Below are 14,439 nucleotides of genomic sequence, written 5' to 3' on the forward strand. Positions count from 1 at the left end.
TTCTTATACAACATATCGATAGACCCGATCATTTTACCATTTAGAGCAGGAATAAAGAGCATGAAACTTGTCAAAGCGTATATTGATTTTAGACGTTAGATTTGCCCAGTGCGAGAATATTTATTCCATAAAATTGCCACTAGGCGACAAATGCTTCAACTATCTCCCTACTAGAGGCAATCCCCAGGGAAAAAATTTATCACGTAAAAAAAAGGCTTCTTGCCTTCGGAAAAAGTGAAATTTCACAAAAATTTCCATTTTAAAGGATAAAAACACCAATTGCCCCCCATAGGAAGGCCGTTAAATTGTATGTATTGTATGTTCAGAAAATAATTCCTAAGTCAAAAGGTAATAAAAATTAGTAGACAATAAGGAAAACCAAGAGAAGAAGATAAGCATAAAAGTAACTGACGCAGCATTCTCTGAATTGTTTTGCATCCACTGGTGAGGTAAAGTTAAGTCCCCATGTATCTCCAGTAACCGGATCTTTCCAGTAGACAAAGCATTCTGAGGCTTGGCCAATTCTTGTTCCTGAAAAATTACGTACAATTAAGTCAGTTAGGAAGTCCTTTTGGAAAAGAAACACTTTCTCCAGAAGTTGCAAAGGATTGATCGATTTCAGATGTATATCATGCCAATTTTTTCGCCAGCTCTGCTTTTAGCGAATATCGTTTATTAACGAATATCGTTTATTAATTGAAGACATGGAGCATTTGCTTTACGACTAACAGTAAAATCAAACCATTTATCTTGTTCTAGTTAAGCTATTACGCTTATTAAATACTGGGTTCTATTCAGTTCCGCTCATATCTAGTTTATGGTTAATCGGCATCATCTTTCTTTTTATTTTTTTTAATTCTTTGTTTTATGTAACTTACATGGTTTGTCTTAATGCAGCCGTGGGTTCCTCTGACAAGCGGAAGCTTTTAAAACCCAACGGTAGCCTACGTTGTATTTTGTTGCTGTATCTCTGTGTGAGCTAAAATTCAATTCATTTTCTATTTCTTTCTTTACAGTAGTCTTTGGAAGGAAGAATTTACAATTCCACAACTCATTGGTCGAAATTCACACCTTGCTTGAGAAAATATAAGATTCCTGAATTTTTAGCAACTAGTCATATTCCGCACGTGCAGCGTTCCCTACCAAAGTCGATCAGTCTAGAACAAATGACCGAACTCTTAATAGATTTTTTTTTTTTAAACTTTAAAATGCTTTTTAAAAACTTGAAAATTTTAAAAAAACTTTAAAAAACTGTGAAATATACTGATGAAACTCAATCATTCCATTTTCAAAACAAGTCTGTAATATTTGTGTTTCTAACTCTTCATTTCATGACTTTTTTTTTCATCAATTCAGCCTTAAAATTCTGTTGCTCTTTTAATCTGTCATTTCAAATTGATATTAAATAAAAAATCAAGTTTTTTCAACTGAAAGTAAGGAGCAACATTAAAACTTGAAGCAAACATAAATGATAACGTACATGAGGAGGGTTGCCCCATCCTCAGCACCTCGCTCTTTATGCTAAATTTTTTAGTACTTTTAAAAAAAAGCTTCTTATTGTTCTAATTAAACGAACCTTGTGTTTCAGGAGTCGTTTTAAAAAATTGGGGCAAAAATTCAAACTTCACATAAAGAGCGAGGTGTTGGAAAAGGGGGCGACCCCCTCACATACAAAATATTTTTGTTCTTTTTCAGTTTTAATGTAGCTCCTTGCTTTCAGTTGAAAAACTAGTATTTTTTATTTAATTAGTTAAAAAAAAATTTCCACAAAATAAGTTTTTTTTTTTAAAGTAAAGAACTCCATTAAACCAAAGATGAACAAAATAGAATCAAATAATCTACCAAGCATATAACTACCACGAATCAACATCAATAAATAAATGAAACCCAAAACGAACAGAAACTACAATAAACAACCGAGTCAAACTCAAAACGAGCAGCTATTAACTTGAGAAGGGTTCAAAACCCCTATCCTTTCTAAAAGCCAGAATAAAATTTGTTCTTCACAGAAAAAATTCTTTTAACTGTTTTCACTTTTATAACTTTAAGAAATAAAAATTCATTAGGAATTCTAAGGACCAAATATCAGCGTATGCATATTAAACATACAATGCACATTTGAATTTTTTCAATAAATTGTAAATTTTATTCTGGCTATTAGAAAGCATAGCGCTTTTGGATCCTACTCATGTTAATTTCTGCTCGTTTTGAGTTTGACTTAGCTGTTTATTGTAATGTCTGTTCGTTTTGCGTTTCATTTTTTTGTAATTAATTTCTGTTCGTTTTATACTGACATAGTCTTTTCGGGGAAAAAAAATAATAATTTGAATTTTTCCTTTTTTAAGAATTAATAGTTCGGCCTGGTATTTATATGCTGCAAAAACTTTTTCAGCAATCGAAAACAACATAAACCCTTTGAAAATCATAACGCAAATAGTAGGCTAGTGTTTAATTTAGTTATATACATCCTCTAGTTGACCTGATATATATTAATACCATTCCCAAAAAAATGATACCATAAAAAATACCATTCCCAAAAAATTTTGTCTATGCTCTTTCACAAACAGTTTTTTTAATTAATTTCTGTTCGTTTTATATTGACATAGTCTTTTTCAGGGAAAAAGAAAATAATAATTTGAATTTTTCCTTTTTTTAAGAATTAATAGTTCGGCTTTGTATTTATATGCTATAAAAACTTTTTCAGCAATCGAAAACAAGATAAACCCTTTGAAAATAATAACGCAAATAGTATTGTTTAATTCAGTAATATACATCCTCTAGTTGACCTGATAAATAAAACGTAATACCATTCCCAAAAAAATTTGTCTATGCTCGTTCACAAACAGTTTTTTTCATTAATTTCTTTTCGTTTTATATTGACATAGTCTTTTTCAGGGAAAAAGAAAATAATAATTTTAATTTTTCCTTTTTGTTAAGAATTAATAGTTCGGCCAGGTATTTATATGCTGTAAAAACTTTTTCAGCAATCGAAAACAACATAAAACCCTTTGAAAATCATAACGCAAATAGTAGTGTTTAATTTAGTCATATACATCCTCTAGTTGACCTGATAAATAAAACGCAATACCATTCCAAAAAAAATATGTCTATACTTTTTCACAGCCTGGATACAATTACACTTTTTTCATTTAGTAAAAGTTTAAGAGCAGAAGTAGTAATAGAAGTAGCTCCAGTTGTTTGAGCTTAATGCCCTCAGTCTTTCTTGGTATGTTGCTGAGATGTTTTATTGGAAACCAACATACAAACAGTGCGTTTTGATTTAATTTTAGAGCAACATTTAGTTATTAAGTATAATTGGCAAATTACATAATTGTGGGGGGTTGACCAACCTAATAACCCTAGAGATATAGTTACTAGACCGTTCAGATATGCTGAACAAAATGGCTGTCTTAAACTTTTAACTGGAAGTGCCTGGAAAATTATGAGCTAAAGAGGAGGGCTGATTGGCCTCCTGTCACTTTTGACTCTTAAGAGGGGACTAGAACTTTTAATTTTCAATCAAATTAACTCCTTGAAAATATCAATGATATTACTAGCTATGATAGAGGTTGAACTAACAAAAAGGCAAAATTTGCATCATAATACTACTGCTTCTGCTCCTACAACTACTACAACTGCTATTATTGTTATGACTGCTACTACTATTACTACTGCTAAAACTAAAACTAGAACTATTAACTGTACCCCTACTGCTCCTACTATAACTATTGGTGCTACTACTACTAATAATAAACCTGTATTAAGGCAAAGAATTTGGTCAATATTGTAGGTGAATAGGTTGTCAAGAGGACATATTAGCAATGCTTCAGGACCGGATGATGGCATTAAGATATTGAAAAAAAGTATTTGCATACTGCTACTAATGCTACTACAACTATTGCTAAACATAATTACTGAACCTTTAAACAATGCTGAAAATAATTGATCTCTCAAAACTTTGTTTGGATGTTAGTCATGTGAAATGATGGGCGTGGGGGGGGGGCGTTTCTCTCAAAGCACTTGACTCTTAAAAAGGGCATTATAAATTCCAATTTAAATTCAAATGAGCCTCATATGAATTTAATATGACCATCCATTCCATATAAACCTTATATGGTTCCAGGGCTTAACTTAAAGCCCTGGTCCCAGGGCTCTGGGGGGTTGTGCCAACCCTGGAGGCATTGTTATATGTTCTTTGGACTATTTTAAACAAAATTGCCTTCGCACAATTTCAATCAGATACATTTGGTGAAAACAAGGATTGTTGGGTGGGGGAGGGGGGCTACTTGACCTCCATCACTATTGACTCTTAAAAGGGAACTAGAATTCCCAATTTGAACCAAATGAGCTGCCTCTAAAGTTTATACAATCATCCCTTCCTTAAACACCCAGGGGCATAACTTACATCCCTCGCCATTAGGCTCTGGTGGTTTGTATAAACTTCAAAGGCCTTGTTATATGATATTTGGACTATATTGAATAAATGAGTGTCTCAAAATAACTATTGGATACATTTCGGGAAAAAACGACATGTTTGTGTTTGTGTTGGTAGTTGCGCTCTGACCACTTTGACTTTTAAAAAGAGCACTAGAACGTCTGATTACCATTCCAATGATTATCATCCAAAGCCCATACAATCACCATTTCCATAAGGACCTTATATGCCCCCAGGGCATAACTTATAACCCTTTCCCTGAGAGATGTAGAAGGGGGAGGGTTGTCTTCCTTACAGACATAAATTCCAAAACTTTCAACTACGATGAATAAAATTTTTATCTCCAAATTTTTATTGGAGGTTATAAAGCAAATGATAAGCATGGAGGGGGGCTGGTTGCTCTCAAATCACTTTGACTCGTAAAAAGGGCATTATAACTTCAAATTTCAGGTCAGATAAGCCCCATCTGAAGTTAAACGACCGCCCATCCCATAAAAACCTTATATGCCCTCATGGCATAACTTACAACCCTATCCCCAGGGCGCTGGAGGATGAAGACCTAAATGCCCTTCATCACTTTTGACGCTTCAAAAAGAACTAGAAGTTCCAATTTTCAACCAAAAGAGCCTCGTTTCGTTGAAGAGGGTCAATTCCCTAATCGAAGAAATGATTCTTTTGGTGACGAGGGATAGATGGGGGTGGGGCTTGCTACCCTCCGCCACTTTCGGCTTTCAAAAGGGGACTAGAACATCCAATTTTCAACCAAATGAGCCTCTTCTTAAATTAAACAACCGTCTCTTCCATAAAAACCTTAAACACGCAACGGCATAACTTACAGTCTTATCCCCAGGGCACAGGGGGGTTGTATTAACCCTAGAGTCATTGTTTCAGTTTTTGGACTATTTTGAGCAAAATTGCTATCTAACAATTTAATCAGATTCCTTTAGAGAATAGGGATACTCGGGGGGGGGGGGCTAGCTGCCCTCCATCACATTTGAATCTTAAAAGAAATCTAGAACTTCCAATTTTTAACCAAATAAGCCTTCTGTAAAGTTTATACAACCATTGTCCTTAGGCTCTGGGGTTTGTTTTCACCCCAAAAACCTTTTTATATGATAGTTAGGCTATTTTGAATAAAATGAACATATCAAATTTCTATCAGATGCATTTTTGGACAATATGATGTGTGTGTGGGGGGGGGATAGCTTCCCTTCGTTCACTTTGACTCTTAAAAAGAGCAGTAGAGCTTCCGATTATCAACCCAACGAACCCCCTCCAAAGTTTGTATAACTAAACTTTCTATAAGAACCTTACATGCCCCAGGGCATAAATTACAAACCTTGCCCTGAGGCCTGGGGGTACTTGTTATCCTCAAAGACATAATTTTCAAGCCTTTCAAATACGTGGAACAAAATGGCTATCTCAAAATTTTGATTAGAAGTGTTTGAGGAAATGATGGACGTGGGGGAGGGTTATTTGCCCACTGATCACTTTCGACTAATAAAAAGGGCACTAGTTCTAATCCAATTTCTAATCGAATGAGCCCTTTTTGATGTTTCTGCGACCACCCTTTCTATGCCCCAAGTACGTAACTTGCAATCCTTGTCCTGAGGGCTTGGGGGGGGGTCATCCTACTCATCCTAGAATATATAATTTCCCCGATCTTTCAACTACGTTGAACAAAATGGCTATACCAAAATGTTGATCGGAAGTCTGTGGGGAAATGATGGGCGTGGGGGGATTATCCCTTAGATTACTGTAGAGTATTAAAAAGGGCACTAGCCCTCTCAATTTCCAATCGAATGAGCCCCTTTTGAAGTTTCTACGACAACGCTTTCTATAGTAACCTTATATGCCCCCAGGGCATAACTCACAACCTTAGCCCTGAGGGTTGTGGGGGGAGGGGGTTGTCATCCTCAAAAGACATAATTTCCAGACTTTTCAAACTACGTTGAACAAAATGACTCTATAAAAATGTTGATCGGAAGTGTTTGGGGAAATGAAGGGCGTGGAGGGGTATTCGCCCTCCGATCACTTTCGACTATTAATAAGGGCACTAGCTCTCTTAATTTCAATAGAATGAGCCTTTTTTGAAGTTTCTACGACAACACTTTCTATAAAAAGCCATATATGCCCCTATGACATAGCTTGCAACCTTTGCCCTGAAGGCTGCAGGGGGGAGGGAGGTGTCATTAAAAAAAAAATTTATGATCTTTCAACTACGTTGAACGAAATGGCTATATCAAAATTGTGATTGGATGTGTTTAAGGCAAAGGTGGGCGTGAGAGGGGAGTTAGTTGTCCTCTAATCACTTTCGAATATTAGGAAGGGCAAAATTTCTCTCAATTTCCAATCGAATGGGCTCTTTTTGAGGTTCCTACGACAACGCTCTCTATAAAAAACCTTATATGCCCCTAGGGCATAACTTACAACCCTTACCCTGAGGGCTGTAAAGGGGATTGTCATCCTTAAATACATATTTTTCAGACTTTTCAACTACGTTGAACAAATGGCTATCTCAAATTTTGATTGGATGTGTTTGGGGAAACGGTGGGCGTGGGAGGGGAGTTAGTTGTCCTCCAATCACTTTGACTATAAAACAGGGCACTAACACCTTCAATTTCCAATCGAATGAGCCATTTTGAACGTTTCTTTGACAACTCCTTCGATACGAAGTCCCCTGGTCTGAAACTAGAAAAAAGACATTGTGCCAACATCACTTAGGCAGCTCTATAGCGCTGCCCGTGATTTCTGATCGTATTTTTAAACAATGGCAGTAAAACTGGCTCCACCTCCATGGAAAGACCCCCTCCTCACGGATATACCATCTAGACAATTCAATCCTGGTGAAAATTTACCCCGGACCATTACCCTTCACACGTAAAATTCAGTCACAAAGAAAAAGCAAGACATAAGAAGAATTTCGTATAGGAATTCTGGAATCCCCCCAGTGTAAAATTTTCTCTGAAAAATTCACCCCCACGAAACTTTCCTCCCCCTGAAAAATTTTCTTCGTGGAAAATCCCATCAGCAAAAAATTCGTCTCCCCCACCCAAAATGTATGCGTACTTTTCAATAACAAATACTATACGTAAACAATGGACAAGATTTTTTACTTCAAGACCTTTTACCAGGGGCTGTGGGGGGAGGCATGTTATCTCCAAAGGCACAGTTATTCGGCCTTTCAACTATGCTGAACAAAATGGCTGTCTCAGAATTATGATGGGACAATTTTGGGAAAAAAGGACATGGGAGGGGGCCTAGTTGCCCTCCAATCTTCCTGCTCATTTGAAAAACACACTAGAACTTTTAATTTCAGTTCAAATGAGCCCTCCTCTAATATTTTAGGATCACTGGGTGATCCTAAAATAAAAAAAAAATAATAATAAAAATAAAACAAGTACAAAACGCATCCGTGATCTTTATTCTGAAAAAAAAAAATACAGATTCCACATTCTTGCAGACAGGAGCTTGAAGCCTTTACAGTAGGATTCTCTGATACGCTGAATCTGATGGTGTGATCTTCATTAACATTCTATCAACTTTATGGGGTGTTTTCCCCTTGTTTCGAAAACCAGGCAAATTTTCTCAGTCTCGTAGCCTTTTATATATCTATAGGTATCAAAATTCCGTTTTTAGAGTCTCTGTTACTATTGAGCCAAGCCGCTTCTTACTTACAGTCCGTTACCACGAACTGTTAGACTAGATTATAAGAGAAAGAGCATTTTAAAACACATCAATATGCGTTCATCCTAATTTTTTAAATGTCTTCATCATAATTTAAGCACGTTATCCAAACATTGGGGGGGGGAGACTCGTACGACATTGCTTCCACCTCTGTATTTCATTTTTTTTTATTGGATCCTTAAAATACTATTGGTGCCTCAAAGATGTTTTTAAGGTTCATTCCCAATAGATACTATATTACTAGAGAAAGAGAATTTTAAAGCATATTAATACGCTTCCATCCTAATTTTTCAAAATACCCTCAACACAATTTAAGCACATAATCCTAAATTGGGGGGGGGGACATGTGCAACCGTGCTTAGAGCTATTTATTTCTTTGTTGTTTTTATAGTTGATCTTTAAAATTATATTGGTACCTCCAAGATATTTTTAAGGTATCATTTCAAATAGATAGTAGATTACTAGATAAAGAGTATTTTAAAGCAAATTAATATGCCTTCATCCTAATTTTTGAATATGTCCTCATCATAATTTAAGCAAATCAACCTAAATTTAGGGAGGGGGACATGTGCAACAGCACTCCGAGCCCTTTATTTCATTGTTGTTTTTTTAGTTGATCCCTAAAATTATATTGGTGCCCCAAAGATGCTTTAAGCTATCATTTCATAGACACTAGATTACTAGAAAAAGAGCATTTTCAAGCACATTAATATGCCTTGACAAACCGCAGGAGGGTTCGGGGACTTGGCTCTTGCATCTGGTAAAACGTACATGATACAAAATATTAGATTTACGTAATACTAATGGAAGCATCCTACGTTATCCTTTTTTGATATAACTCGAGAAGCCATTATCCTACAATTGGGGGAGGGTGCAGGAGCAACCTTGTTGACCTTAGGCAGCTTTGTGTTTTAGTGAGTTGTTAGCAGTAACAATATTGATAATATCCTGCTAAAAAGAATACATTTTCAGCAGCACTTATCAAACAGTTCACGGTAACGAACTGTAAGTAAGGAGCGATGCGGCTCAATAGTCACCGAAACACTAAGAAACAGAGTCTTGATAACAATAGACATCAAAAGAGTCAAATTTTGATGCTGATTCAAAATGTGTAAAAATTTTCAAATTTAATTGTACCCATCAAAAGTTACCAGCCTGAGAAAATGTGTCCACTTTTTTTTTAAAGAGGGAGGATCTTTCCATGGAAGAATTTTTCATGGGGGAAGGAAATTTTCAATGGAGGTGGAACCGGATTTCCCAGCATTATTCAAAAAAACGAGCAGAAATTAAATAAAAAAACAAGTTTTTTCAACTGAAAGTAGCAACATTAAAACTTAAAACGAACAGAAAATATTATGCATATGAGGGAGGTCACCCCCTCGTCAATACCTCGCTCTTTAGACTAGAGTTGTTTTTAGAACTTTTAAAAGAGCCATTTATTCTAATTAAACGGCCTTAGTGATTCAGGAGTCATTCTTAAGGAATTGGGACAAAATTCGAATTTTATCGTAAAGAAGGAGGTATTGACGAGGGGATGACTCCCCTCATATACGTAATAATAACTTTTTTTTATTATTTTATCATATACAGAACACAAAAGGTTACTTACCAGGTTGAGTTATCCTTACGTCCAGGATTTTATCTACATGGGAATTATATGCTGTGACGTGGAATATACACTCTGGATGATCCTGAACGCAGGTAACATTGACAGGAACCAAGTCCTCTGATACTTGCTGCCACCTGACAGTCCCGCCACCAGTAGTCACGTGAAACACCTCTGCCCATAGCCTATAAAGTCATTTTCTTATAATCCATTATATCATTTACTACCCTGCGGAAAATTATTAGAAACTGATGAGAGGTAGCTTTGGGACTTAACACGAGTATATGAGGAATTAAAAACTTTTAGTGTCCCTGTACAGAGCAGCGTCACTTCGCAGACTAAAAATACATATAAACAATTCTTTCTCATTTGTAATAACTTGAATTTCAACTAAAATATCTAACTTTTTCTTAACCAAGTCAGAACTTTTCTGACAGGGAGTGTTTTTAACCATTTTTCTATCTTAAAATATAGAGAGAAAAAGTAAATCTGCCGAATACAGGGTAGTTTAAAAATATATATATATATATATATATATATATATATATATATATATATATATATATATATATATATATATATATATATATATATATATATATATATATATATATATATATATATATATACAAACATACCTAGTAGATTATATCCTTTTTCAAAAGTGGTTCTTTTGACTTTATTAAATAAATAAAAAACAAGTTTTTCAACTGTAATCAAGGAGCAATAATAAAAATTAGAACAAACAGAAGTTATTGTGCATACGAGGGGGATTGCTCCTTCTCAACACCTCTCTCTTTACGCTGAAGTTTTTTAGCACTTTAAAAAAGCTTAATATTGTTCTAAATAAACGAACCTTGTGTTTCAAGAGTCGTTCTTAAAGAATTGGGTTAAAATTCAAACTTTAGCGCAAAGATCGAGGTATTGAGGAGGAGCAACCCCCTTATTTAAGTAATATTTTTTGTTCGTTTTAAATTTTAATTTTGGTCCTTACTTTCAGAAGGAAAAACTTGTTTTTTAAGCTTAACTTCTGATAGTTTTTTCTAGATAACGCCAGGAAATCTGATTCCACCTCCAAGGGAAAATCTCTCCTCTCCACGGATATATTCTATAGACAGTTCAATCCTGGTGAAAATTTACCCGAAGAAATGCCCTTAACATCTCCACACGTAAAATTGAGTCGGCAAAGAGGAAGTAAGACATAAGAAGGATTTCGTATAGGAATTCTGGCAAATTGCCCCAGTATAAAATTTCAACTTTTGTAATATAAGGACTTTTAACTTCCGTTCGAATAAACCCTCTCCCGGTTTCCTAGGACCACTGGGTCAATAAGATCACCTCTGTGAAAGAATAAAACAAAAAAAAAAAAATTCGTGTCCGTGATCTTTCTTCTGGGACAAAATACAAATTTCAATGTAAGTGTAGATAGAAGCTTGAAACCTGCAAAGTAGTGTTCTCTGATATTGTGAATCTGATGGTGTCATTTTCAATAAGATTCTAGAACTTATAGGGAGTACTTCCTTTTTTCGACAATCAAGCAAATTTTCTCGGGCTCTTTTGCCTTTGATGTGTAAGACTAAATTTAATGAAAATTATATATTTGAAATCAGCAACACTCACCGATTCTTTTGAAATATCTATTGATATAAAAATCCCAATTTTTAGAGTTTCGGTTACTACTGAGCTTGGTCACTCCTTATTTACAGTTTGACTAAATGAGCAGCTGATGTTTGTATTTAAATTTTAACAAGTCTGTCTAGGTGACACCAGATTGCGTTTTGTTTCGTCTATATGCACTTGAGTGTCATTTTTTTATTAGTCTCCCATGTTCTTTGGTTAGATGTTTTTGAAAAGTGTTGGCATGAATGTACCTAATCAAAAAAAGAGTGATTAGACTTTTCACAGCTTTAAAAATAACAGTAAAACAGAAATACAAAGGGAAAATCGAATTTTCAATGTGTTTAATAAAATGTGCTGACTACTGGCTGGACTCACATCCCAACTCACAGCAAACTTCTAACTCAAAGCATACACTCAAAGAGTACGGATATCTCATCAAAGAGTTATCTCTTTGGCACATCAACATAGGTTTAATGGGAATTAAAACTACTCACGCGTCTAACAGCATAGCGTTATCAAGTAGAACTACAAAATTAAACAAGGTTCAGTTTTAATTTATTAAAGTTTGGATTTTCATAAAGATCTGAATTTATTTAGGTGCAACTAGAAGTTTCTTGAAAGCGGCCAGAGTTCTTTGGTTTTAAACTATTCTTATTAATCTTAAATAGTTGGAGCTAGATTAGAAAGCACAGCATGTGCAAGTTTGAAAACAGGTGTACAGATAATACCTATTACGCTTTCTTGGCAAAATCATATATTCAGCCTAAGTTAAGGAAAAGTGGAATTTGAGACTTAAAAAAGATATAAGTTGGTTTTGAACGATATAAACATAGTCTTCTGTCGTTGATGTTTCATAATATTTGGTCCACGCTGCATTATATGCTATACATTCTCATATGCAATACTCACATTCATGACAATCGCAATATCGACATCCAGTGACATGTCTGACAAGAATTTCATACAATTCTCATTCCCCCATCAATTTAGTTTTTTTTGGGAGAAACTAGTCACAGCCAAGCAGCCTACCGTCTGTCGCATGGGTTCACGGGTCGATACCTCTTAGTCCTCTCTCTCTCTCTCTCTCTTTCTTTCTTTGCCCTTGTTACAATTAAAAATTGCTTCTAATTTCCAGAGATTAATTACTTCCCTGTTTTAATCTTTCACATTAGGAAATACATAAAATTGACTACGAAATTTTATATCACCTGATCCATGCAGTCTAACAAATAAATTAGAGACAACGTAGCATAACTGCAAATTTCATGTGCTAATGCACATCATTTTTTTTTTTTTTTTTTTACTATTAAGTCTACAGCGTACTTAATTTCATGGAACATTCCAATAGTTTCATAATGACAAAATATTACTTGTGATCCATGTTGATATTCGCGCATTATACGAGAACGGTGGCTTTACGTCACGAGCAAGGCCGACTTTCGCAACAATTGGTGCCCATCTTCTTGACCGGTCTATACAACGGTGCATTCCACCAAATGATAAAACAAGCTCAAAGCTATCATTTTATACTATCAGAAATTGTCATTTTGTATTATTAGTTTAACAACTAGATTTGTTTCCTGAGGAAGTTTATAGTTACAAGACTCTAAAAGTTAGTCAGCCACCGTGTTGATATCAGTTACTATGATGGTACCTGTCTTACGCCTGTAGCAGGGTATCAGTATGCCTAAATAGGTGTTCATCTATTTACCGCATTCTTTGTCACAGGATCATTACTAAGTAATAAAAAAGGATAATACAACATACATTCTTATTCAGTTAAAAAGTTCAATATTTATATTTTTACCATTAAGTTTATAGTCCGAGTTATTTCCAAAATGTGTATATTGTTGCAAGATAAAAATGGTAATTTTTTCTTATGAAGACCTTTACGAAAAAACTAGATTAGCTACCTTACCTAACTAGCAAGACAGAACCATCCTTCAAAAAATAATTCTAACTCATTTATTAACTAAATTTCTTTCCGAGATGAAGCTTTATCTGGGCAATAAGAAATTACTACTTTCGTGCTGGTCTTGTCATATTTTGTGAAAGCAGCTACTACGAGCCTATAGCAAAATAAAAATATACCTTAAAAGATGCCCATCTCTTCGCCTAGTACCTTGCCATGGTGCATCCTCTTTACTATAGCCCTTCCTGAGCAACGGAGCACAAGAGCAGCTTAAACGATTGCCCATTTAACCTCAAATTAAACACCCGTAACTACTCCTATCACTAATTTCAATTCACAATTAAATAGGTTTTTCTATAATATATCATGAAAGCACAAGCAATAGATTTCTATCATTTCGTCCGCACTGAGATATCCCAACATGAGAGAGGGAAGCTGGAATATCTCTTATTGATTTTGGGTTTAGACCTCGCCCGCTTTTCTAAAGGCTAGAAGTCTTGCGTTGGAGATGCATAACGCGCCGGAGCTTGGAGTTCCAGCTATGTTCTATCAATGAAAAAATATCGATACACAAAGCTGACTTCCGTTGTGTGCAAAATAGAACGAATTATATCAAGTGCTGTCTTAAACGAAGCGGCTAAAAAGGCTTTCCACTTTTTTATGGTATCCACTTCCACATAGAAAAGTCTTCTTTTTTGATAATGCAAAACAAACTACACACACCTAAAAATTTCATCAAAACTTCGAGAATGGGGGAATGCAGTAATAATTATAAGGAGGAGCGGGTCTAATGCTTCAATCACGCCAAATTTCGTGGATTTTAAATTTTTTTCCTGAAAAAAAGCCCTGCAACGGTGGTCAGATGATTATTTAAAGTGACTTCCCATCGCAAATACTGCTCAAGCAAAGTGGGAAGTAATCTAAAATTTATTGGATTGCTACAAACTTAAAAGCTAGGAAAGGGAAGATGAAATCGGTTCAAAACCCCCTGAAGTTATCTTTCATTTTGTCTCCCTTCAATTTCTATTTCTTACGTGACGAAACAAAGTTTTGAAGAAACAGTAGTAGTTTGACTCTTTGCCACAATTCTATTTTTTAAAACAATTAAAAGCTTTAGCGTAAAGAGCGAGGGATTGAGGAGGGGACAACCCATTTCATATACGAAGTAATTTCTGTTCG

General features: G+C 35.1%; 1 protein-coding gene across 1 annotated transcript in view; it reads right to left on the reverse strand.

Moving 5' to 3' along the window:
• Nucleotides 1–13,718, reverse strand: part of LOC136039474 (protein still life, isoform SIF type 1-like) — a 263,198-nt gene extending 249,480 nt beyond the window's left edge. The window contains exons 1-3 of the mRNA XM_065723265.1: nt 13,440–13,718; nt 9,732–9,913; nt 413–531 (exon numbers count right to left, since the gene is read on the reverse strand). Of these exons, the coding sequence (XP_065579337.1) occupies nt 413–531; nt 9,732–9,913; nt 13,440–13,546 (408 nt within the window). The 5' untranslated portion in view covers nt 13,547–13,718. The remainder of the gene's footprint in view (nt 1–412; nt 532–9,731; nt 9,914–13,439) is intronic.
• Between the last annotated feature and the right edge of the window lie 721 nt (nt 13,719–14,439).

Source organism: Artemia franciscana, chromosome 2 (assembly GCF_032884065.1).
Source record: "Artemia franciscana chromosome 2, ASM3288406v1, whole genome shotgun sequence".
Classification (NCBI taxonomy): Eukaryota; Metazoa; Arthropoda; class Branchiopoda; order Anostraca; family Artemiidae; genus Artemia; species Artemia franciscana.